The following is a 26489-nucleotide window of genomic DNA, read 5'->3' on the forward strand; positions in this document are numbered from 1 at the left end:
TTACATCAAATATTGGTCGCTCGCAAGCGGGTCCACCTCAGATCGGCACATCGGACAAGTAGTCGCGCGCACCAGCCATTGATCGATGCAGTCAACGTGAAAGGCATGACTGCACGCCGGAAGAAGTCGATATCGGTCGCCATTTTGGAATCCTTCCATGCATATGCAGCACACAGAGGAGGCCACAGCGGTTGGAACAGCATCGCCGCCGTCATGCACGTAAATTGGCAGCTCTGCAATCTCTGCCGGAAAAAAGCCGTCGTAGTCGTCCTCGTCGTCTTCTTCGTCTCCGTAGTCTTCGTCTTCGACGATCTCAGAGCCACCGTTCCGAAGCATGTTATCTTCTTCATCGACATCGCACCTTCCTTCTTCCATCTCAAAACCACCGTTCCGAAGCATGTTATCTTCTTCATCGGCATCGCACCCTCCTTCTTCCATCTCAAAACCACCGTTCCGAAGCATGTTATCTTCTTCATCGACATCGCACCCTCCTTCTTCCATCTCAAAACCACCGTTCCGAAGCATGTTATCTTCTTCATCGACATCGCACCCTCCTTCTTCCATCTCAAAACCACCGTTCCGAAGCATGTTATCTTCTTCATCGACATCGCACCCTCCTTCTTCCATCTCAAAACCACCGTTCCGAAGCATGTTATCTTCTTCATCGACATCGCACCCTCCTTCTTCCGTCTCAAAGCCACCGTTCGGAAGCATGTTATCTTCTTCATCGGCATCGCACCCTCCTCCTTGCATCTCAAAGCCACCGTTCCGAAGCATGTTATCTTCTTCATCGGCATCGCACCCTCCTCCTTCCATCTCAAAGCCACCGTTCTGAAACACATCATATTCATCACCGGAATCGCCATGGCAACAACAGCACCTGAGTAATCGGAGAAAACCCATCGCAGTGGGCTTCGATTGCGAAGAAACAGTATTCGTGGGATTTAGGTTTGTATATATATATATACTTCACCTCGTTTAAAGTAGGCACCGTATAGGAATCGGAATCCTATTCGTGAAACAAATGTATTCCTCCTGCTGATAGGCCTCTTACTTATCTAACACGATTCTTTTGATTGATTGAATCATCAAACACGACAATTCTCAAATCGATTTGAGAACCATCTGCTGCTTGTCTCTCCTTCATTCACCACACCCTACTTATAAATCAATACTCATGATACTTACTTTGTCATATTAGTACCAATCATAATCTTCTCTAAATTAGATATGCTAAATCAATCGAACATTTTATCATTAATTAAACTTTCAACTTTCACAATCTTTTATCATTAGAATAAGACCTTTTTTTCTTGATTGTTTAACTACGAAGTATTCGAGTACGGGTTTCCTTTGGTGCGAAATCAGAACAAGGAAAATAAAAGCCTAGACGTTCATTAAAAAGAAAAAAAGTCAAAATGAATGAGTGTTTTTCGATAATTCATCCAAAGAAAATTAAGAAGCCTTCAATATTTTACCACTCTTTCCAAAGTAATTTGATACCAGGAAAGATTTTTCTGAGGAAAATAAAAAGAAAAACCAAGTCTCCAACAATTACTTTTGGGAACACATTTAAAACACGTTAATATATATATTTTAAATACAAATCAAAAGTATCTTTATCTTTATCTAAAATTATAAAATTATAAAATTATTATTTTTAAATAAAAATTTATTTATTTTCTTTTTAAAAATCATTTTCTATTTATTTGTATGATTATATAATTTATTTATTATAAATTTGGGTTATATAATTTTTTTAAAAAGATTAAATATATTTATTTATTTTAATTTTTTAAACTGTATGATAAAAAATAATAAAAATATATATATTTTTTAAAAAAAAAATAAAAATATATAATTTTTCATCTATTATTTTTAAACTATATGTTAAAAATAAAATTGTGTTTCCAAAACCGAACATGCAACCCCTTGTCGAAGTATGCGTATCCTCTGCCAAACCCAAGTACACATGACGGAGAAGAAAGATAGATACGTCAGTCCTGTTCTTGTTCGATTGCAGGAGGAGCTAATGGATTATTTTTAATGTTGTTTCCCCACCCCTCCACCTCTCGAAAGTTCCTGCGTCATCCTCCACTCTCTTTATCTATCTATCTACCTATCTATCTATCTAATTTTCCTACACTTATTCCTCGAGACGAAAAGAAAGCATGCGATAAGTCTCACATGGAGCAGGAGGAAGGTGGAGTTGGGTCTCCGGACTCGGTAAGTCCATTCCTGAGGAAGACCCGTCTGAAGGGAAGGCTGTTATGGAATGCCTCGTTTGACCATCGCTGTGTTTCCTGTTGGCTGCGGCTTATGTTGCTCTCCTTTTCTCGCGTCTGAGAACAAATCGATTACTGAGGCACACTGTGCTTCTTGCTGACTTTATGGTTGGTGAACACACGGGGAAGAAACACGCCTGTCCCACCGTGCTCCCTTCTCAGACCACTCGGTCGAACCGTGCCGAACAGCCGCAGCTCCCTCTGCAGAACCCGACCAAACACCTCTGAGAAGGATGAAAATGCAGAAAATAGTTTTCAGAGAAAGAAAAGTGAACCGTACCTGTCGCTGAGCCACCACCACTGGACCAAACCGGTGTTCCCCCGGCCTCGAACCGGTTCTGAACCCCCCCCCGTCGTCACCGCCCGGAGACGCCCCTTTAGTCGAAATCTCCAACATGTTGTAAACTAGCCCGGTCCAAACCGAGCCGCCACTCCACCAGGCTTCAACCCCTGCCACCAGAAAAGGAAAGGGCTTAAGGTGCGAAGACAATGGACCGAAGCAAAACCCAATAACGATAGAGAAGAGGGAAGAGAGACGTGGCTGAAGCGGAAGGATGGAGCGGGCCGAATGCGGCGAGTTGTCCCGCGAGATCTTCGACGCCGGAGACATGATGGTGGCAGCGGCGGAGTCCGAAGTCTTAAGGGGTGTCGTCAAAAGTCGTGGGTTGCGAAACACGGTGTCGATCCAATGGCTGAGAGACGCGTCACTCGTACGTGCGGCGCGTCGCATCTCTGGATTCCCACGTGAGCGAGAGACGGGAGATGCGTCATCCCACGTGAGGGTAGGGTCACGTGAACGAGCGAGTCCACATTCCGTGGGCTCGGTCTACGGCAGGTGACCAGAAGTATGCCACGTCAGCAACTATTTTGACTGGGTCCGGCGCACGTATGTGGACCGAGGTGCTTTTGTGAGCTCCATTTGCCACTTCGGATTAGTGCTCGGTTAGTCCAGCTGACGCTTGCTTGCCGTCTTTAATAGATTTGAAACAGAGGTTGCCATTTACGGGCAAATTATACATTAGTCCTTCTAATTAGATAACTTTAGTAACATAATTCTTATACTTTCAAAAGTTCAATTGAGACTCTTATATTTATAAAAATAAAATATTTAACCACATTTCTCTCTTTCTTATTTTTAATCATATAAAAATATCATTTTAAACGTGTAGGATATAATTTTTAAAAGTATAAAAATTAAAATACTAAAAATAGTTAATTATAAAGGATAATATGTAATTACTCTACACTTATGAGATATAATTAATGATTATCATAATGTATCTATATTCATAAAAATTAATTTTGAGATATATATTAAGATTATTCTTGAAGAAGTACCGTAAAAACTTAATAATTTTATTCATTTAGATGATTATATTTATATAGATTTGAGGAAGAGATTTTTCTTATTTATGTGTTCAAATCATGCTTATATATATATATATATATATATATATATATATATATATATATATATATATATATATATATATATATATATATATATATATATATATATATATATATATAATCCTCAAATCATGATTGAGGATTAGAATATATAAGAAATGAAAAGTTGTAATTCCATATTTATATCTATCATGCTGTTGTAAGATTAAGTTTTCGTTAAATACGTCAATCTTGAGCGAGAGGCTTTGTGAGGGAGTCAGTCAGTTTCAAAAGTATGAATATAAGAAACACTTAATTGACATTTGACAATTTGATCTTAAGAGTCTATGATAATATATTTCATGCGAGAAAGAAACATTATCGATAGGTGGTACCAACATTATCACAACATATTATTAGAGTGGATTATGATATGATACCAAGTTCATATAGTAGATTGGTGACTCGGTTGAGTTCTGCAGCGGTGGTGGCGATGGCTTGGTATTTAGTTTCAGTGGTGGATCCTACAATTATATTAGGTTTCTTACAACTTCAAATGATCAAGTTTGCTCCAAGGAAGACTATATATGCTGATGTAGATGTTCTATCATCAGTATTATATGTCTAATCAGTATCAATATAGACATAAAAATAAAGTGACGAGTGTTTACGAAAACAAAAATTATAATTAAGAGTCCTTTTAAGATATTGCAAGATACGCTTTAGTACAAACTAATGTATAATAGAGAATCAATATATAAATTATGATAATTTATTAATTATATATAAAATTTATAAATATGTAAGAGATAAATACTCCAAAGAATCAAGAATTTATCTATACTATATGAGATCCAGAGTATGAATGTTATTATATATATGAGATCCACCAGAGAATATGATAGTAACTTTTTTGGTATTATGTATGTTCGTCTTTGATAATAGATCTCGAGTGTATTTTTTTTTAGATAAAAAAAATTAGAAGATGTTAATATTATTTTTACTTCTAAAAAATAATTTAAGATTTCTAAGGTTTTAATAGAGAATCAATTTGCTAATTACTTAAGGAATTACTTAATATTTATAAAATTATTATCTATGATGATAATGTCATTTATATAAATCATTAGATATATGATATATCTTTCTTGTTATTGTAAGAATAAAGAGCTATCAAATTTAGAGTGAGAAAGTCGACTAACGTGAAAAGTGAGAGTTTGGTATACTAGGCTTTTGGAGCTTGGTAAAGTTTATAAATAATTATTTATAATTTATAAATATGATTTGGATATTAAGAATGGATGAAGTCAAAGATAATTATATAAATACTATTTAATTAAGGTCTCATATAAGAAAGTATTATTAACATTTAATTGGCGTACATGTTAACTTTGAGCGATAGTCAAACTCAGGGTGAGTTAAATTATCATCAGTTTAACAATCCAGTTGAAAGTCTTTATGAAACTAACACTTGATCATTTGTGAATTTTTTTGCCCACTAAACATGCTTTGCATTTGGTAATATATTCATTTGGATTTTGCTTAATTCAAAAGATTCACTTACAGTTGATAACATTTTGTGTGATGTGAAATAATACAAAAATTCAAGAGTTAATTCCTCACATATGATTTTACGCTAATGTGAAAATTTTTTAGCTTGGGTAATGCTTATGAGTTTAATAAGATCAAGTGGAGAGCTTATGGTAACGTGAAGGTTAAAGATTTGATATGATTTAAATATATTATTTTTAGAACATGTTGTCATGAGATATTTAGGCTCCATGGTAATATTAGATTATGTTGATAGTATGAGAATTAGCGAAAAGTCAGTAACATATACTTGATTCTAATGTATTTCGATGTCACTTGGTCGAGAATAAGACAAAGACATCATTTATGGTATCACTTGTACATTAGGCGTTGGGAAATTAATTGATGGAGAGATGGATAGAGAAATTATATAATGGGTAACATACTATTGAACTAGAGTAATAAGAGAATACATGTCTAGAAGAAAATTGCTAGTTGATGTGATAAAAGATGCACTTGAAGACAAGGTATACTTATATGAACTCAGTAATGATTGATTATTGTTGTGGCTAGTAGTGAGATGGTGGATATAAGGAAGAATTAATATAAAAACTTGATGATTTATTCATTGAGATATAATATATTTATATAAATTTAAGAAAAAGTTTTTTTCAATCATTCAAATTTAATTAAAGATTAAAACATATAAGGAATATGTAAATTTATCATTTCATATTAATTTAGATCATAATCCTCTATCAGTTTTCACTGTTTAGCCGCACTTATTACTCTTCCAAATTGATGCTCAGTGTGGTGAGCCTTCATGGTTTAACCCTGACTTCATGCATCGGATCGAAACGCTTGAAGTGGGCGAGCCGAGCCAACTCCTCGACCGAACCCGCGATCTCCCGGGCTCGGACGTCCAACTGGGTGAGGAGGGATGCGATCGTCGCCAAGTGGAGGACATCGGACGTCGCCTTGCCCTCCGACAGAACATCCTCCAACTTCCTGACCGTCGCGACGACGGTCGACGCGTGGCGGCTGGCCAAGGAAGGCACGGTCATGGCCCGGATCGAGGACGACAGCTCCTTCAATGCCTTCGCCGATTCGGAGCTCATCTCCTGGCACGTCTTTCGGATCTTCAAGTGGAGGTCCGGATCCGAGCTTGGCTGCTCAAGAAGATGTTCTTGTTGAAAGAGCGTACAACTTTACTCTTCATTGAAATGAAGGAGTTACAATGAGTCGAGAGATTTATACCTTGAATTTTGGATAGGTGGTGATGTAGGTAGCAAGAGCGTCCATGGAGAAGGCACACTGCCGACTCAAAGCTCCAATTCTTAGATACTGTTTCCATGGGTGGCGAAACCAAAAGCGACCATGGCCCGGTTCCCATCTCGCAAGACTCATCTGCAGAATCATAAATCTTTCATTATTGTTGTGATCATCTTGTTTGCTAGCTTATGAAGATGGCTACGTTGCGACAACAGAAGCACTTTAGGCAATAGAAACTTATGTATCCCCATGTGATCACCATTCGAAGGTCATCCATGTACCAGATGATGATAACTTCAAGAACAGAGCAAGTTAAAGCTTGCCTAGCCAATCACTTTATGGAAGAAGAAAGTAAAGCTATGAAGAAGAATGAGTGTATCTGATGGCCTCACCAAGGAGTCCTCTGTGGGCTTTGAGTTGAGGACACTAATATACACCTGGAGAAAGGACTTGGTCTCCAAATTTTCAACCTCCCCTTTCTCTGCAAAGTATTCTGTTGACAGTCCTGCAAATTCGATTCCGGAATTAGTACCACCAAACATGTTCTGGAAGATGTACTTTTGTCATATCAGTGTGTGACAGAATTAGGCTTCCGATTTTAATCTAACAGCTCCAATTTATATTTCAAGGGTAATATTGATGTAATGCAAATTATGCATCATCATCTGTTGTCTTTTTGAAGGAATAATTAGATGATGATGTACTCAAGCAGTAATACCGCTGTGGCATCAAGCATCACATCTAGAATCATATACCTTCGAGGAAATTTGCAAGCTTTTCCAAATCGGCAGCCACAAGTTTGTGGAGATCTTCTCCAGCCCAGACTGGGAAGACAAAGATGGAGGTGCACAGGCAAGTAGCTACTCCGACGACGATGGTGGACACCCTCTGGAGAGCTAACTGAATCAGCTCGTCGACTCGATAGCTCGACACCGCCACGAGGCTAAACGTCAGTATGAATATCGTCACCCCGTAGTCATATCTCGCCTTGATCTCCGGTATGAACCGAGAGAACGTCGCCGCCGCAGCTGCAAGTAATGCCATGTAGCACACACAGCGCACCATCAGTGCGCTTCTCGGCACAAACACGTGATACCAACACTCGACGGGGAGCAGCGGTGAGGCATACCGAGTATGAAGACGAAGAGCCCGAGAAGGATGGGTTCTCCTTTCTCGCCGCAGAGGACCGCGATCTGATGAGCTGCAACTCCCAGTGAACCACCCACAAGTGTTGCGACAGCTCGGTTGAGGCCTTTGCTTAGAGTTCCACCTGAGGAGAGCACACGGCACTGCTTCAGTACAACTTCTTCCTTCCCATGTACATGGAATAAGACTAACGAAGCATGAGATGCACGTACCGACTGTATATTCCATGATCACCACCACCGTGAGCACGGCCCACATGGACGACACCCCAAAGCCATCAAACAGGGGGGTAACGTAGTAGAAGACGGAGACCAGCGTGAGTGCAAGTCCCACTTTGAAGGAGTGAGCGATACGTCGAGGGTCGTCTTCTCCGATCTTCTTCACCTTCTTCGACAACTCGACGACCATTGTCCTCGTCTTCTCTCTGATCTCAACTCCAAGATCCATGGTGCAGCAGTGGAAATAAGTCGATGGTGGAGGGTGGCACCGGGCTTTTCTTTTCCTGCTTGGTCCGATGGTCGTCCTATGGCTGCAAGTGCTTATATAAGAAAGGAGACAGACGTGGGAATGTCCAATCGCATATTAAACGTGGGTGACAAGAGGATTCCCCTGGAAACAGGATTGCGACCGATGTATGTATTGCCTGTCTCACTTTGAATCATCGAACTGGCCGTCGCTATGCCAGCTTCAGAACTTTTGTGACCGTTGATAGAAATAATAGAAGATAAAGAATAATTATTGAAGAAGCTTTATTGAATAAATGAGTTAGCTTGAATACATTAACATGTTCTACTCCTATTTATAAGATTAGAGGGAGGATTTTCCTCATCAGAATAGAGGATTACGATGGCGATAGCTACGACGGCCACAACTGCGACGGTTGCGACTACGACGACGACGACGGTAGAGGAGAAATCTACAGTAATGTTGCAATGATGCTGCTATAGCAGAGGAGAAAGCTATAGCAAAAGAGTTAGGAGGTAGCTTAAGGACGCCGCAGTGTAATGGAACAGACATTGGCATAGAGTGGCAATGGAGAAGGGGGTAGCAAGGAAGAAAGGTGTGGCAGTACTGGTGAGCACAACATTAGAGACGCCGGAGGCGGAAAAGCAACGCGGTGATGAGTCGGCAGCGAGAAGAGAACTTGCTCTAGGCAAACGGCTCTGATACCATGAGAGAAATAATATAAGATAAGAAAAATTATTGAAGAAGCTTTATTAAATAAATGAAGTAGCTTGAATACATTAACATGTTCTACTCCTATTTATAGGATTAGAAGGAGGATTTTCCTCATCAGAATAGAGGATTTTTCTCAACAGAATAGATAAGATTTCCTCGTAGGAAAATCTTATCTTCTATCAACAGAATATATATATATATATATATATATATATATATATATTAGCTTTATTAAATTACTAATTTGGATAAGGCTTAATGGAATAATATATATGTGGCTTTTTCTGACGCTCAACATGAGTTCAATTTAGTTTGTAGCTGTGCAGAAGCTAAAAGAATCAGCTTTCTGAAGCAAATTGCTTCTGCATCCTCCATTTTAATTGTTAGGAAGGGTAGAATAAGTAGTACATTACAAGATATTCCTTTCCCTGTCTTTCTTTGTTCTTTCAGAGGAAGTGGAGTGAGTGTTTTCTTATTTGCTAGTATGGAAGGTCGAATCAAGACTACATTATTCTCTACCCTTTTTTACCTTTGGTTCTTAAGCCTCAGCTGCGCAAGGAAACGATTTAACTCTATCCATCCTCTATAAGGAATGCAAGAATTTTATTTCCATGGCAAATTGCAGCAACGGATTGAATTGTTAGTCGATGAGAGGCCGAGACAGAGAACAGAGATCATATCGGATGCGAATAAGGCATCCTTCCCTGCTGTTTGTCTTCGGGCCATCCATCCTCTACAAAGGTTATCTTTCGAGTGCATGAGGTGACACAACACTTCGTACCATCCGCTTTTGGACTTCCAAATCTAGCCAAAATCTTCATCTGCGAATTAGGAATACAGCATATTCCTTTCCTCACAGCTTCAGAAACTAATATACAAAAATATCAGATTAATATTTAATATATAAAAATATTTTGGATAAATTTTTAAACTTTAGATCGATTATATCATCATCAAATTAATATTTTAAATATTAAAAAAAAAAGTTAGATAAAGATCCGAATCCGACACATTATTATTATCGGACTAATATTATACATTTATAATTTATCGAATGAGGTCTTAGTAAGTGAGTCAAGCATATAAAATTTAATCAACAAATTATTTGAATATTTTGGTATTCTAAAGAGTGAGAAGTGAGTTGATCCATTATGCACGAACAGACAAACCAATGGACTGTGGTGATTCACCATCAACTTGAATGGGCAACTAAGCAAGAGTTGGAGAATAAAGTTCACATCTGTCTTATCTCCTCCCTTCGTATGGTTGCAAATCTGACGTAAGATTTAGTCTTTTCATGAGTAGGACATAAGAGTGATGTGTACAAGTCGTAAGATTTGCCTTCCATTCCCTGCATTCCTCCTCCTCCTCCTCCTCCTCGCCTCTCATTCAATCCTTATCCAATGATTTGTGTTATTCCATGACTGATGTGGATTATGCTCGGCGAAGAATATGAGAATAGATGCTCGGATGAGTTTGCTTGAGAACTGTCCTACTTGAGAAGAAAGAATGAACAAGTTTTTGTAAGCCACTGCGAGGTGTTACTTTGGGGAGTAACATATTGACATACACATTGCCTCTCTTCCTTTCCTTTTCCTTTTTAGCTTGTAATGTTCGAGCTGTCGGGGATTCTTACAAGTACAATTAACCGTGGTTGGAGGTAAAATAGTGGCTCTCCCCTCTGCACTAATCAAAAGGCAATGCAAGGGAGAAAAGAGTAGGGGTGGGGTGTTGCGTGCCAAGTCATGTGGCTCTTCACCACTTTATATATATATTTATATATATAATGCTTTCTTTTTTATTTAATTTTGGAGAGTACTTTTTATTTTTTTAAAAAATAAGATTCTTTCCGTTCATTGTCTTATTGATGTTATATTTATCTCACATTTATTATCATTTTTTTTTCTTCTCATTACGATCACTCCTACTCCTCGGTGTATCATAAGAGAGGACATGCGGAGGAGAGCTAATAGTATCGAGATTCAATGGACTAATGAGACGGAGACGATAGTCGACATAGTAAAGATTAGAAATAATTTTATTTAAAAATAATAATAAATGCTGTACGAAAATAAACAAAAAACACGTTATGGGGAAAAGTGAGTTCATAAGATCATCTTTGTAACCGGTGTTTCTGGATGAGAGAGAGAGAGAGAGAGAGAGAGAGAGGATGAGACATGGTGTCGTGAGATTGTAAATTAAGCGTAGCGATGTGGCAATCTCTTTCTCCTTCGAAATTACGAGAGCTCACTTGGTGCTGCTTCGTCTGCGGTGGATAGAAGTTGGACGTGTTCTTCCATTGGAATACCGGCACGAAACATGCAGCTAAGTCAACTTAATTGCACCAACCAAGTCATCATCATCATCTTGCACAAAAGCTCCACCTTGTCTTCATCGTAATCCCACTTTTCCACAAATCTAAGCCGTCGTGTTTGAGTACCGCTAGTAGTTCTCTAGAGGGAGAAGATGTCAACCATAGCAATTGGGAGTCGATCAAAGAGATGGCCGGCTTGGGATCAATCCTGCACGAGCTATCGATCATCCAACCCGACAGAGTTAGTTGACCGGTTAAGTCCTTCGTAATATCAATATTAGATCATCTTCGATACTATTTATCGTGATGAAATAATTGACTCATAAACTTATATCTAAGAGCCTAAGTTATTGATCAAAACTACTTAAAATTAAGGTATTGGTAATACATACATCAAATCTTTATAAACTGATCATAATCACCTCTCGCTTTCGATGTGCATTAACCATTGACTTTTAAGAAAAATCGAGCGGTTCTAGCCGAAGAGAGCTTGCTTTGTTAGTCCAAAATCAAAGTCTCTTTCAAGAAAATTCTCCCCCTTCCTTTTGTTTTCCATCGGATTGAAATGGGCGGAGTTGCTATGGTCATCCATCATCGGAGAGAAACTAACCTAATATGTTACATTCAGAGTCTCATATAATCATATTCAAGAGACACGGAATTGTTCCAGATGATCAATATATAAATACTGAACTTGATAGGAAGAGGGGATGAAGTTATCAAACAGAAGAAGAGTATGACAAGCTTCAATCTTCTATATTTCTCTTAAGAAAAAAATACTTTACAATTTCAGAAACTCACTATCTCTCATGACCCAACATATGGGATTTATATAGTCCCCAAAGATATATTACATTAATTATATTCAAGATGAATCATTCTCTTTCAAGAAACCCTTTCAAGAACCAATAACCAATTTGACTTATCCTTCTATAAACTTTCAATTCATTTTTTCTTCTCGATGTAATGAATCTCTCTCTTGATACAATTAATATTTCTTTTGATGAAATAAACCTCTTTATGATACTTGAACAAGTTTACTTCCAACAATAAATACGTAAAACATGAATCCATGGTATGATGATGTTTGCGTGAATTAGAGAGGCGAGTTCAAGAGTTATTTGAATACTCTCCAGCTAAATAGCTACTTGGAAAGTGTCCGAAGAAGCTCAACATACGGTCTTTCGTACGAATATTCAAACATACGAACATTCAAAATAGGTGCTAAATACTTTTCATATGGAGTTCCATCGTTTTCAAAGATACGGTCTTTGCTCCTTCACTTTGATGACAAGTAAGTGGCTTTGATCCACCGTCGTCATATCGATCTTTTAGGTTTTTGACCTGATTAATTCGAAAGACATTCTTGGCATGACACTTGCTGAATACGTTTCCAAAACAATATAATAATTCACTTGCTTGGCTACGCAAAAATAAGGAACTGTATAAGATCAGAAGACACGAACAAAGTGCGGATATTCTTGGCTGTTGTTTTTATAGAGAGGGATAGGAAGCCCGCAAGCGAGGGATTAAGCAGGGGGAGTTCCTCCAAACCTTGGAGTGCAACCTCAGTATCCCCTGAATCTTCTCCTTCGCCTTCATGTCGCAGTCCATTTGAAGCATTAAACACAGCTTGGAAACAGCCCCGACCTGCAACATCTCATGCAGCACCGCCAGAGATGGCGAAGACTTCGCTACCGTGTACAGAATCTTCACTGCCATCCTGCTTGCTGGTTGCGACACCCTGTGCATCTTCTTCGACACCACTGCAATCCCTGCTGCGTGCCCGATCAACTCGGCTCGCCCTTCCGCGCACGTACACAACTGGTGTAGAATCCCCAGGATCATCTCGCACATCCTCTTCTCTGGCTCGTCGAGCAGTAGCTCGATCAGGACTCTTACGGCTCCGGCTTGCACTGCCTTTAGCCTGTTCTGTCCCCAAGGACAAACGGCGCCGAGGGCGTGGAGTGCTGCCTTCGTAGCCTGGTATGAGATCTGATCTCTTAACACCTTCGTGAGCTCTCGGAACAACTCTTCCCTCAAGGACAATAGACGGGCTGGAGCGACAACGGAGAGAAGAGATTTGAGGAGCAGCAACGAGTAAGCTCGAGACGGGTAGCTCGATCGCTCCAAAACCTTCGTTAACGATTCAATGACGTTGTCATCCCTTTGAAGTAGACCGAGTAAGCTTTTGTCTGAGAGTTGGAGAGAGCACAATATGGTGAAGGCTTCATCAGTGACACTTGAAGACCCCACTCCGTCGCAGACTTCTTCTTCGAGATCTGTTGAGTTGGAAACGCTCTTCTCTATGATCGAAGCTAAAACATCAACAGCACCTGAGCTTTCGACGCAACGTCGGTTGCGATCACTCTCTGCTACGATGGCTTTTAGTTTTCCGAGGGCGGTCACTTGAGTCTGCGGGAGTCGGGCCTCGTCGAGCAGAGCAGCGATCCGGGTCATGTCCACCGGCGGACGCGGCGTCGGGAAGCGCTCGACGCCGTTGGAAGCATTAGCAGCACACCAAGCCTGGATGAGGCGGCGGAGAGTGTGGTTGGGTGTGACGTCGAGGTTTGGCAGTGGCTGTTTGGTGACTGGGCAGATCTCGTGGTTGTGGGAGAAAATCCACCTCTCGATGTTCTCCCGGTCATAGGTGATGCCGGTGGCGAGGGTCACCGGATCCCTCATGATCTCAAGAGATACAGGACACAAGAAATATGGTGGAACTTCGGCTCCTTCCATCAAGGCTAATCTTTGTGTATATGACAGGAGAAGGCTAACCTAAAGGTTGAGGAAGACGGAAGGGTGTTCGTCGATGGTGATGATGAAGGGTGCATTGAGGTGGTGGCTGATATATAGAAGCAGAAGGAGAGAGGAAAGGAGAGATTCAAATGGGAAGAAGTCGTACGATGGTAGCCATTTAGTATTGCATAGGGTTTAGGAAGCGGTGTATTAAAGTTGAGCTTCTACTGTTGCGGCCGGTCATGGGAAGGACATGGAGTGGCTCAACGTTTGCCAACTTTACGCAGTCCTATCTATCTATGTACTGGAGACGGCCAGGAGGACGGCTTCTGGGTCTGACCATGGAAATGTCTTCGCGTTTTGACCTTTCCTATTACCGATCGGCCTTTGACATATTTAGCGGTTGCTACAATTACTTTTCTTTTTCGCTGTATTCCCGGTCAGAATTCTGTGGCAAACACCGGTACACAGGAACCTTCTGTAACTCGTCATCTTTTTCAAAACACACCGAAAATAGACTTTTGAGTCAAAAGGAAAACAAAAGAATATTTGACAAATTCATTTATGAAATTATCATTGCGGTGAATTTCTAGAAAAAAAACTTTAACTTTGAGAATTTAATACAAAGCATCACAATCTTGAAATTTTTCTAGAAAGATAATTTTATCTTTGTAGCCCTCGCCACGATGGCCATTGTCATCTCTGATGACCCTGTCGGCCCTACCCCCTGCATGTCTTACCTACATAAGGAAGGATGGGGCATAAGAGTCACTGTTGTTGCTCGCGATCCTCGTGCAAGGACCCATTGTCATCTCCTGCAACCCTTGCTCGAGGGCTCATCGTCGTCGTCACCTATGACCTTAAACCCACGCCAGGCAACCTTGCCTGTTGGTCCTTGCTCACCCATGATTCTCGCACGAGGAAGAAGGGGCCACGAGGATCACTACCACAACTTCCGTGGACCTTGTTGGATCTAATGTTGCCTCTGCACATGCAAGGGCGAGTCCAACGAGGATTGACGGGGTCTACGAAGGTGACGATAGCACTTGTGCCCCCTCCTTCCTTGAGCAAGACTATGGACAAGTACGATGAGAGAAATGCAAGTTGAGAGCCATGGTGGTCCAGCGGTAGGGATGATCGTACATTAAAAAAAAAAAAAGTATTTGGCAAGAATTTTTCAAAGTTGGGGCGGAAAAATTCTTAAAGCTATTTTCAAGAATACACACTAAAAAGAATAGTCTTATACTACTAAAAATTAAAAAAAATGTATATGCTGATCTTATTTTACAACTTAACAGTTTTAATTTGTGTTAATCTAACTTATATTAAGTTAATAGGCTAATTTAAGATTTTAATGCGTTAAATATTAGACCTATCAGCGCTTTAAAGGGATAAATGTCAGGTATCAGAGCGAAGTGTGTAATGCTCCCATTTTTTTCTACTACATCAATTTCATAATATATATATATCTTTTTTTTTTTTTGAAAACTGTTACGCATCCGATCCATATTCTACATCATTTATACCTAATGGGTCAACTAGCCAACGGATCAACAATCTAACCGTCAAAGAACATAGGGATCACACATGATTGATAAGTGGCGATCGGATCACAAGACAAGCACTTGTCACATGGTGATACAAGGCTGAACAATCGATTGTCTACTCGTGTTTGACGTGGCACCAAGTTCAACGAACATCACGCTAAGTTCTTGCCTAAAAACACCCCTCTTGCCGTTAGTGATTTTAAGCATAATCGTCCTCAGAGACTAAAAAAGACTCCCAAGAATGCTCCGATAGACAATACTTTAGTATTAGCCGACTAGTCTAATCGAACCGAACCCAAAAATTGACTTGATCCTTAAAGGCACATTTATTGGGAACGCCCTCGACCTAGTTATTTTGGTTTGACGTTCTACGAATAATGACCTAGAGAACATATCTCAGTTGAATCTAAATCAACATCCTAGCTCCTAGCTCGTTCTACGAATAATGACCTAGAGAACATATCTCAGTTGAATCTAAATCAACATCCTAGCTCCTAGCTCGAGCAACTAGAATATGCAAACTAGAATATGCAATAACAAATTGGTGTTACAAGAAGAGTTGCCAAGATGTCTCAAGAAAATTTCATAGGGTCATGTAGGATGAATCCCAAAGAGCCCAACTAGGGTCATGTAGGATGAATCCCAAAGAGCCCAACGAACCAAATGTATCGAATGGAACGAATAGGTCGAACGAGCCGAATATGCCGAACGCATTAAACGAATAGGGAGCTTTGAATCAGACCTTGCTATGCATTTTGTTACCAAACCCACTAATCTTGAACTCAAGAACTGACTTGATTATCGAAGAAGCATCGGTTAGAAATACTCCCAACTTAGTTTTACATATTCGACGCTCTATAAATAGTGACCTAAAGCGAGATTGACTTAGAAACTAATCGCAATTGGATTTGAATCATAATTTCAACTTGAATAACTAGAATATGTACATCCAGTATTCTGATCACTCATATACTTTATATTGCTTGCAAAATTAACATCAATTTTTAGAATACTAAGTTACACTTTTGCCCTATAAATACACGTTACAACTCTGTATGTACAAAAAGTACTAAGCTAATTTAAGTCCATGAGAGAAAAAACTTTCATGCATATTCCATTTCTATCATTTGTCTTTCACTACAATATAATTTTCTGTCATCCTCTTTCTAATACTATCTATTTTTAATCTAATATATAATGTGTAATTTTATTCATAAAACAAGTATTAAACCTCCAACAACTTGTTAGAAATTGATGATAAATCTGAATCAAATTGATCGGGACTGACATATAACAGTTTGGACACTAATTCAGTTCCAAATAACTCCAAAGATGTTTCAGGCAGGACACAGAATTCCATCTCACGCCACTGGCACCATGCAACATCCACCAGAATACACTGAACATTACAGGATCACTGCAACAAAATCCATAAGAGCATCTTCAAACAAGTTGAGCACATACAATAGTGGTTACAAGACTTGAGCTCACCATAAGTGTAACAAAATGCTTTCTGCAGTCGCCCACAACTTGGTACCAAAAAAACCTTCCTCTTGTATTATGGATGTCTACAAACTTTCAAAAAAGCTAAAAGAAAATATCATTGCACTAGAATGCAAGGCATAGATCACAACATAACACTTAAAACGTTCTTTTTGCAACAAAATTCATGGCTCCACTTATGAATACCTGTCATAGATACAGTTCCAAATATTATCAATAACCTTCCAAGTCAATAAACAATTATGTATAGAAAATGGGTCATACATGAGAATATGGAAATCACGATGACAACCATGATATTGTTAATGACCTTAAAAGGGGCACGAATGATGCTTCATATATTTTGAAGAATGCATATAAAATTTCCCCTTCCACTTGCCAGTTATTGCAGAAGCTAAAAAAAGTTTCAAGTTGAAACTAACTATAATGACCAAACATTGTGAAGAAACAAATAATCCACTCCTTGCATCTTGAACCCAATGAATCACTGAACAATAGTCTCATCCCTCCGTAGACAACAAATTTGCTTTAAAATCTGACAGTCAGCCGTACATTTCATCATTTATTCCAAAATAAGTTTGAAATCCAAAATAGATGTCGAATATGCAAAATCAGCAAACCATGCTTCAGGTTAACTTCTCCTAATAATTCTAAACAGTGAACTTAGATATTCTGATTTTGTACGCCCATACAAAAATGCTACATGCTTCTGAAACAAGCAAACCTAACTTTTATATCGATACAACATAATCAGTTAAAAATATCTGTTACGAAGTAATTTCTTAATAATCCGAGATCCTCTCCCTCAGGCCTGATGTCTGGATCCAAAAGGCCCCATAACAATCTTATTTAGGCTGGCCCATGTCTTTTCAGGATGGGAAAAGAGACGGGTCAAAACAACCTTTAAATGGGGGTCTATAGCAACCTTGATGCCCCTAACACATGAGCAGCTAAAGAAGAGGGAACATATGATATATCAACAGCCAAGATCAATTGGAGTCTCATTGCAGCATCTTAGCTAGTTTTATAAAAAAATTATGTTTGAAAAGAATGGTTTCATGAAGCAAAAGGGTAACTCGTAGTCCTAATCAGCCTAGGACTGCAGAAGTTTTTAACTGGGATAGCAGCAATTCAGGCTGAATTTTCTCCACTGGATTAAATATTAGGAGAAAGGTAAATCAGAAGAGAGAATTTTGAGAAATTTGGGACACACAAAAATTATGGATAAGTGCTAGGGACATGTATAAGTTTGGAAAACCAGACAGCTGTTGACTCTCATTTTCCTAACTTGTTTAGGGTTCAATTGGCCAAAAACTGTATAATCCCATTAAACAAGATTAGTGCTTTTACCAGGTAAGAAGAGACCATAAGTAGGTGTGCTATGCAGATCATAAGTTATTGATTGAAGTGATCCTATACAAACTAGATTAGTGCTTTACTAGGTGAAGCAAACTAGATTAGTGCTTTACTAGGTGAAGAGAGCATATAAATGTGTGTTCTCCTCAGCCTCTCTCTCTCCTCTCTTCTCAATCTCTTTACTCTCTCTTTTCTTCCTCATTTCTGTCTATTCTCTACTCTAGAGGATATGACACCATATAGGAGGCAAACATCTTATAGATATCATACCAGAATGGTATCAACACAAATCATACCGACATATGTCAAACATGCCAACATAGGGCAGGTTGATCTTGGATTGTCAAGATCAGCATACGAGCATATCAATTTACATAACACCATTTCATGTAGTGCCAACAAGGTATCAGCATATGCTCCTATGCCATGGAACAGCAATTCTTAAACATGGAAGTGATATACCCAAAAACTGAGTTGCATGGGAATCAGGATTTGATCAAGTCAGAATTGGATTCAGATTAGGGAAGGGACTTGGACTTGGAGCAGGTTGAAGGAAGGGTTTGGTTATCTGGGCCAACCCAAACGACCGTTTGGGACAACCAACACTTCAATTAGGACACACGCCTAGGAGGCACTTGCTTGAAGGCACCTTGTCAGTTCATCCCTTGTCTTAAATGGTAAAGCATGTATCCTTTGTAACACAATTAAAGTTTGAAACCCCACCCTGTGCAGCCTGCATATTTTCTCACCATTATGATGAATGATGTCCCTACATGCACTTCTTGGGCTTAAAGTAGTTGACTACAACAAGGGCTCTAAATGTTCCTTCTATAAAGACAAACAAATAGGAAAAAAGAGTTTGATCTTCAACCCATAAGGTAGTAGACAATTGTGTTGCGAGAGTAACACTGCTGAGAACGAAGACCTAGCAAAAGAAAGTGGAAGGCACTAACATGACAAAAACATTGGTCTTGTGAGAAGTTCTTACAGATAGAGTCATTAAATATTTTGTAAAATCTTCCTCGTGCAAGGAAAGAACTTCTCGCTAGTTTAATCCCTGCAACTTATACCACATATAATATATATTTTGCTGTCTTAAAAAACATAAAGAGGATGAACTCTGTCAGACAAATCATAATAACATAATATTTATGGTACCAGTTAACAAAATTAATGGATCCATAATTGAAAATTATGACCTCACACGCTGTTGGCTAAATTCATCCTGTGGGATAAGAAGTTAGCATCTGATAAGAAACAGGGGATGAAGACTGAACACTGAACTGAAGTAGGTCTGCGCCAATTTTGCATCATAATCCACACAAAGGAACTCTATAGTATACGCAACTTCTAATCAGCAGATATAAATAACCATAAAGAACATGTGAAATAGCAAGCCAAGTGCAAAATGCACCAACATACTCTTATTTATGAAGCTCATCGACATTCAAAAATGCATATTACCTTTCTTATGCCACTGTACCAACCACCATCTCATCCCGGCGGTGGACATAGTGATGCAAGATGGCTAGTCTTGCAGTCTCAAATGAGAAGTATCCCAACGCCGCAAAGCATGCACTGTGTAGAACTCTAGGGCCAATTCCTCGTGCCAGTCCACCCCATCCTTCCTCCATCACAATCTGCCTCAATGTCTCAGATACCTTATTCCTAACCTCCCCATGAGCTTGCGTCATTAACCTGGTCTTGACAACATCCAGAGGGGTAGTAAGAGATGCTGAGATAGCCCCCGCCAAGGCACCGCATAGCACACTCTGTGCCGGTTCAAGATAGGCCTTGCCTGTCTTGCTCAATACAAAGCTCTTCAAGTACTCGAATGAAGAGTAGCTAAGGATACCAGCCGGTAAATTTCTAAGCAACGTGGCAGAATAACCAGCATAAAGCCCCAAGATGCCATCTTTCTCGAGAATTCGGACCAAAACCTCCCATGAGCGGCCAACGGCACCGGCCTGCATCCTCTGGGTGATGAGCTCCTTCGGGACCATGATTGCCGAAGAGACGATGTTGCCCATGGCGCCAGCGGTGGGGGGAATGAGAAGCGGAGGAAAAGAGGGGAGCTTCGACAGGAGAGACTTGCCGAGCTCGCACGTGCCGAAGTAAATGGCGGAGGAGGTGGCGGAGCCGACGAGGACGGCGGAGACACCGCGGTAGAATCCAAGGATGCCCTGGGTGCGGAAGGTCTGGATGGCGGCATCGAGGGCACCGGAGTAGATCTGGGCGGCACCCTTGGTCTGTAGCTTGGTCTTGACGGCGTCGATGGGGAGAAGGCAGACGTAAGTGAAGGCGCCGGCGGCACCGCCGGCCGCGGCCCCGATGAGGGCACGCTCTAGATTGGAGAGGGACTTGAGGATGGACCGGTACTGGGAGACGGAGGGGGTTCGAGCTTTGGAGACGGAGACAGAAGCGAAGGAGGGGTTGGAAAGGGTTGGGGAAATCTTGTAAGGGCTGGAGGGTTTGGAGGACGAGGAGAGGATGAGGGTATTGAGGTTGCAAAAGGAGGAATTGAAATCTTGCGATAGAGAAGGATCGGAAGAGAGGTAGGGAGGAAGGAGGAGGAGGAGGGGATTAGGGTCCATTTTGAGATTAGGCTGCAAGAATTCAAGCCTTCTTCTTCTTCTTCGTCTCCTGCAATCAATGGGGGCCTTCCGAATCGTCCCACCGCAGTTCAGTTCGTCGACAGGGAGCCGATAAGGGAGTGGGAAACGGGTGGCTTCGCTGCCGTTGGATTGTGAAGACGGTGAACAAATAAATATTAAGGAAGAAAGAGGTAATTTACCGAAAACATCCTTCCCTTTTTTTTAATCGATTTTATTTTATTTCGATGTTGAATTGATTAAAAAAAAACAATTCAAATGGGCATTACGATAGATAATTAAATTAGTTCGCTTACAATAGAATCTAAACATTAGTTGTATAATTATAGATCTTAATTATTTTAAAAAGAAAGAATATCCAAACTAATAATGTAACTCCTTTTAACCGTCACTGTAACCATATATGGGATGACTGACTTTTATATTAATCATAAAAAATTGTCAAAGAGTATTTATTCTTGTGATAACAAATAAAATAAATAAATTATTACGTTCGCACTCAATTCCAACCATAAAATGTATCATGAAAGATCTCTAAGTGTAGAGGTCGGTGTAGTTTCACAAGATTGAAGAACCTAAGGACCTCTTCGTTCGATACCATCTCGCTCTGAGATGACCATGGAGCAAAACTTGGGTTGGATTCGAATCTAAGACAAACAATAAGAATAATTATTGAAAAAACTTTATTGAAGAAGTAAAGAAGTCTTATTGAAGTAACTTAGCTTGAATACATTAACATGTCCCTCTCCTATTTATACAGATTAGGAGAGAGGATTTCTCTCAACGGAGTAAGAGATTTTCTAATATAGTTGGGAAAATCTTATCTTCTATCATGAATCTCGAGCTTACTCTATTGCTGCTTCTCAAATCTCTTCTCTGTTATTATTCATAGCTGCTCCTACTCGGTAGCAAGTCTTCCCCATCTCCGGCGGTGCTGCAGGAGATTGCGTGCTCGTCGCTTCAAACGGACTGCGACATGAAGGTGAGGAAGAAGGTTGAGGGTATACCGAGATTACACTCCCATGCTCAGAGGAACTCCCCCTGTGTTTCATTCCTCAGTTATTGGGAGAACATAGCTTAGGAATCTGAAGAATTTTATATTCCTAAGAACTTGGAAAACAACTTAAAAGTACCTAAAGAAACAGAGAACAAAAATAATTAGATTATTAGAAGTTGCAGTAGTTTTGAAGTTTTTATATGTATAAAAATAAATAAATAAATAAAGAAAAAGCAAGAAGGGATTGTGAATTGTATTTTATTTTTGATTCGAGTAAAACTCTAATTTCTGCAATTCGAGCACAAGAAATCATCACATGCAAAAAGGGTGTTGAGGAGAAAAATATCTTTGTATCAATATATTTCTTTATACAAAATCTACTAATAATCCCAAAGTTAGCAACGACAACAAAATTGGAACTCCGAACACTATGTATGACATACTAATCATTCTTCCGGTATCGGTCGGCAAAGCTCTCTCACTCTCTCGCTTTCTCTCTACGATTCATCCAAAGGAGGAATAGTATGTATGGAGAAGAAGCTAAGAGAAAACACTCATATACAACTACTTTCACATTTCTCCTGCTGCTACGTCATGGTGCAGCAGTAGTTCTGTCGAGGCCAATGGAGTTGTGGTGCTTCGACGGTGCCGACGGTGGTATGGGCGTCGCCTTGGGCAGGAAGCCCGTGAAATAACCGGAATTCCTCCTCCCGGCACTGGGCTTCTTCTTGAAGACTTGCATTTCTCGAGCGCCATGGCAGCAGCATGAGAACAGCAGCAGGAGGAGGAGGAGGAGCCACACTACCAGAACTGATCTCCTGCACAGATCACTCATCTCTGCAGGCTGGCAGGGACCCTAGAAGAGGATGATAATGGTGGGGAAGAAGAAGAGGTCGAACTGCAAGCGGCTGTGAGCATAAGCATGCGTAAAGGTAGGATCATAAAAATATATAGTGTGGGCTTAAGAGGAGATGAGGTGGCATTAAATGCGAGGGAGGACTAAGATTTGTGTAGCTAATGCTTGCTATCTTTATAGCTTCTACTGATGCTGCATGCGTGGTGGGGTTGGAGTGAGCTGAAGAAACTTTCAAGAGATGGGAGGGAATGGCCATCAAATAAAGAAAGGAAGAGAGAGAGAGAGAGAGAAGAGGAAGAAGGCAAGCGTTGATAGAAAAAGGAGGGGGTTGTCGACTGGTCAGGTGACGGAAGGGGGCCACATGAATTGAATGGCCGACTACAATCTGGAGCTCGTCTCACAAGCACCAATGAGAACACTGCCCTGTCTCAGGGACTTTGCCGTGATAGCTGTCTTCTTCTTCGTCTCTCTCTCTCTCTCTCTCTCTCTCTCTCTCCTGAAGCTGCTTACTTCATGCGATCGTTTCAGTTAATATAGTGCATTCATGTCCTCAAATTAAGGCTCTTACGATGATGAAATGGTGCAGTGGGGACCTTATGCTTGTGAGAAGATGCAAACTATGGAATAAGATGTCTCCCGAATAAGCATATCACTCGCATGTTAGCTGGCACAATATAGTGGAGAAGAGAAATCGAAAGAGAGATGATGCTGGGCAAAGAAGAGTGAAGCTTGATGATGTCTGCAATCATGGACTTTGGTCTCCTGCCTCGTGCCCCATTTATTGAGTTCATGTCCCACCACCTCAACTACAACACTTTTGCTTACCCATTGGGTGTCACCCTTTGTAGGCCGGTTGACACTCTACCTCTCCTCGTTGACGATCTCACCAATCTTTGATTCATCATCTACTGTTGCAGCGTCCTGTCCAAGCTTGAGAGCCATTTATGGTGTCATCCATTCTCTCTCTCTCTCTCTCTCTCTCTCTCTCTCTCTCTCTCTCCATATATATATATATATATATATATATATATATATATATATAAAAGAAAGTATTTTGATCAGTAAAGAAGGAAAAAATATAAATGATTCACTGTTGTTTCACAAAACAATGTAATTTCGTCGAGATAAATTAGAATTTTGCTGTCAAAAGTGGGTGGTAAGTCATAATCATGGCTACAGCCTGTAAAAGGAATTGAAGTGATAATGGCTGACGATGATGAGTACATTAGATCTTAGTATATTTTACTAAGAATAAATATTGGATTATATAATATTGTATTTACAATTTATTATAATAAAACGAAATAACTAATTGTAATATGTATATCGGATCTGTAAAAATATAAATAAAATGAACTTACCGATTAGAAATATCTAATTTAGCAAGTAAGATGATTTATTGATGGTAATTGGCAACTTAATATATTTGTATCGTAATAATATGACAAGTATATTATAATAATGATATATAAAAATATCCAAGTTGTAAAGTTAGATTATAGTTATATAACATACAAATATTGATTCGGATTTAACGGAGATCCTATTCTATATTGTCTTTTGAATGATATGGTGTCAAATAAAGAAAAGTTCATGTAAAAATTATGTGAGACTATATTACGAGCATCTCGATATAGACGCTCTGATACTTAAATTAGTATTGTTTGAAAATATTTGATCAAGTGTTAAAACTATACGAGCACAAATGTATTATGGTGCTACGAAACCATTGCATATGAGGTCGTGGTTAAACGTTAGGGACACTTGTGCATTTTCATTGATCATAACTATGATAATATAGTATCGAAACCGAAAAACATGAGAGTAATAATCGATTGAGCTAGCTTTCCTAATAGCGCAATTGATCACCTGAGATATTAACGATCATCCATATGTCATAATCTATGTGTACAAATGACTAACATATGAAATCAAAAGAATATGATATGTTAAGAATCTATTTATTTAATTAAAGATGAACATAGCAAAATGAAAAAGATAGATGTGAAGAATAATTAAGAGAAAAACAATCCAAATGACAAAACTAATAATAAGTGTCAATAAAGTAAAGTATGCACGCACTGAAATTTAACCTAATTCTTGTGATTTGGAGATGATTAGTCATCTCCATAATGACAAGGCATATAATGACTCTTAATGTAGACATTCGAATAACTATTACCAGAAAATTATACGGTTTATAACAAATTTGAAATATAAGATATCATCAAGAAATATTGCATTCTCTTCGATAAGTGTATTGGGCACGTTGGCATTTGGTACATAAAATGACTACAAGGATAGTTGTGAAGTCAACTCGACATATATGATCATGTCATATCATTATCCAACTACTAAATGTTGACAATTTGGCTCCGTCTCCAAATGCCTATCTTCACTTTAGCCGGTCATTTTGATTACACTTCCCCACCTTGTCATTGAGTATATGCCATAAGTGTGTTCTTCACATTATGGCAATGATTGAGATTTACTTTGCTTAGCCCATTTAGATTATGCATCGTTAAATCATAAATTAGTTATCTAATTTGAATGTTGATTCGAAGTCAATCGAAATCTTCTTCCATATTTATCTTAGTTCAATCTCGACTAAAGGCTTGCTCGTCTGACTACGAGGATGTCAAATCTTACAAATCTATGTTGAGAGTATTCACAATAAATATCTATTTGATGTTTAAGTTAGTCAAGGGCTCGAAAGATTCAAATGACGCTTGAGAGTAATGTTCAAATGTATCTTGGGAACACATCTATGGACCCCTTTTCTAATGTACTTTTTAGATTGTTGTTCTGGGCAATTATATGTTTATCTCGAATCTAATCAGGTTCGTTTAGTGTCGAATCAAGGATATAATAACACCTCACAGATTTGATCGATCTTGTTGTTGTGATCCAACTATTAGTCTCGTGCCGACCACATGTGGATCAAACGATGATGCTAAGTTGTCGATGACAGCTTCAATTGCCCATTCATATATGTCAGTAGATAAAATCACATCGATATGATACTCATTATAACAAAAAAAGTCACTACACAAATACTAATCAATTAACAGAATCCATATCATTATTAATGAATTCAAAGACATCCTCAAGAGTTAGTTTATAACCTTCTAATCGAAATAACAATTCCTTTGGTTTTAGAAAGAAGTATATTTAGGATGATCATTATAGTATAGATGATGATGATTATTAGCTATGATACAAGCACAAGTGTAATCGAGCAACGTTCCCTTATAAAAGTAGATGAGAAAAGTTCATGTTCCTTCACATGTATTGTATGCTCACCGAATAGCATCGACAAACACCACTTACAAAAGCCAAATGGAACACGGCACACTCCCTGTAATGTTTCTCACCTGCAACATTCATTTTTTAGAGACCACTGTCCATATTCTACACTCTCGACATCAAAGTAGGAAGTCAGACCTCATCCATTTTTAAGTCATAGAAGGTGATTGATTACTGATCAACGCCTATTTCAGATGGTGGTTTCCATTGATTAAAGTCACATGATCAGCTTTTCATTGGTAAAACATTTGATCCCTCCCATGTTAGTTAGTAAACATTACATGTTGCCATGAAGTCCACTGAGAGAGTGTTTTACACGCTTTCCAAAGCAAGTGTGGCGTCCGAATTCTACTTGTATTTTCATTATTGCAATTTGATTTAGAGTAGACCGAGAGTATGATGAACTCCGATACGATGCATCTCTTATCTAACTCATATGAGATGGGACGAGATCGATC

At 39.3% G+C, this 26489-nt stretch overlaps 4 protein-coding genes across 5 annotated transcripts; all 4 read right to left on the reverse strand.

Moving 5' to 3' along the window:
- LOC135620444 (uncharacterized) lies at nucleotides 1-903 on the reverse strand. Its single transcript, XM_065123369.1, has one exon. It carries the CDS (start codon nucleotides 901-903, stop codon nucleotides 1-3), a length of 903 nt encoding a protein of 300 aa, XP_064979441.1.
- A 5067-nt stretch (nucleotides 904-5970) lies between these two features.
- Nucleotides 5971-8207, reverse strand: LOC135618396 (aluminum-activated malate transporter 1-like). The gene is made up of 6 exons (XM_065119281.1): nucleotides 7835-8207; nucleotides 7606-7746; nucleotides 7232-7504; nucleotides 6869-6981; nucleotides 6462-6611; nucleotides 5971-6373 (listed from the first exon to the last, which is right to left on the reverse strand). The coding sequence occupies exons 1-6, from the start codon at nucleotides 8067-8069 to the stop codon at nucleotides 6026-6028; spliced, it is 1260 nt and encodes a 419-aa protein (XP_064975353.1). The 5' UTR covers nucleotides 8070-8207; the 3' UTR covers nucleotides 5971-6025.
- A 4402-nt stretch (nucleotides 8208-12609) lies between these two features.
- Nucleotides 12610-13893, reverse strand: LOC103996453 (E3 ubiquitin-protein ligase PUB23-like). The gene has a single exon (XM_009417376.3). The coding sequence runs from the start codon at nucleotides 13852-13854 to the stop codon at nucleotides 12610-12612; it is 1245 nt and encodes a 414-aa protein (XP_009415651.2). The 5' UTR covers nucleotides 13855-13893.
- A 2893-nt stretch (nucleotides 13894-16786) lies between these two features.
- Nucleotides 16787-21010, reverse strand: LOC135620152 (protein MITOFERRINLIKE 1, chloroplastic-like). Of its 2 annotated transcripts, XR_010489636.1 has the most exons (3): nucleotides 19725-21010; nucleotides 16893-17090; nucleotides 16787-16818 (listed from the first exon to the last, which is right to left on the reverse strand). XR_010489636.1 is itself a non-coding variant. In XM_065122858.1 (2 exons), the coding sequence occupies exon 1, from the start codon at nucleotides 20852-20854 to the stop codon at nucleotides 19730-19732; it is 1125 nt and encodes a 374-aa protein (XP_064978930.1). In that variant the 5' UTR covers nucleotides 20855-21010; the 3' UTR covers nucleotides 16787-17090; nucleotides 19725-19729. The 2 variants fall into 2 exon arrangements, 1 of the variants encoding a protein (XP_064978930.1); XM_065122858.1 differs by having other exon boundaries at nucleotides 16787-17090.
- Nucleotides 21011-26489: the final 5479 nt, after the last annotated feature.

This window comes from Musa acuminata, chromosome BXJ2-8, assembly GCF_036884655.1.
Source record: "Musa acuminata AAA Group cultivar baxijiao chromosome BXJ2-8, Cavendish_Baxijiao_AAA, whole genome shotgun sequence".
In the NCBI taxonomy this organism is placed as follows: Eukaryota; Viridiplantae; Streptophyta; class Magnoliopsida; order Zingiberales; family Musaceae; genus Musa; species Musa acuminata.

Excerpts from the sequence above, each read along its gene's own strand:
- LOC135620444 (XM_065123369.1), bottom strand. The coding sequence starts at position 903 with ATGGGTTTTCTCCGATTACTCAGGTGCTGTTGTTGCCATGGCGATTCC.
- LOC135618396 (XM_065119281.1), bottom strand. The coding sequence starts at position 8,069 with ATGGATCTTGGAGTTGAGATCAGAGAGAAGACGAGGACAATGGTCGTC. Across the intron at positions 7,747-7,834 it reads GATCATGGAATATACAGTCG|GTGGAACTCTAAGCAAAGGC; the intron begins GTACGTGCATCT and ends TGCTCTCCTCAG. Across the intron at positions 6,612-6,868 it reads AGCCCACAGAGGACTCCTTG|ATGAGTCTTGCGAGATGGGA; the intron begins GTGAGGCCATCA and ends ATGATTCTGCAG.
- LOC103996453 (XM_009417376.3), bottom strand. The coding sequence starts at position 13,854 with ATGGAAGGAGCCGAAGTTCCACCATATTTCTTGTGTCCTGTATCTCTT.
- LOC135620152 (XM_065122858.1), bottom strand. The coding sequence starts at position 20,854 with ATGGACCCTAATCCCCTCCTCCTCCTCCTTCCTCCCTACCTCTCTTCC.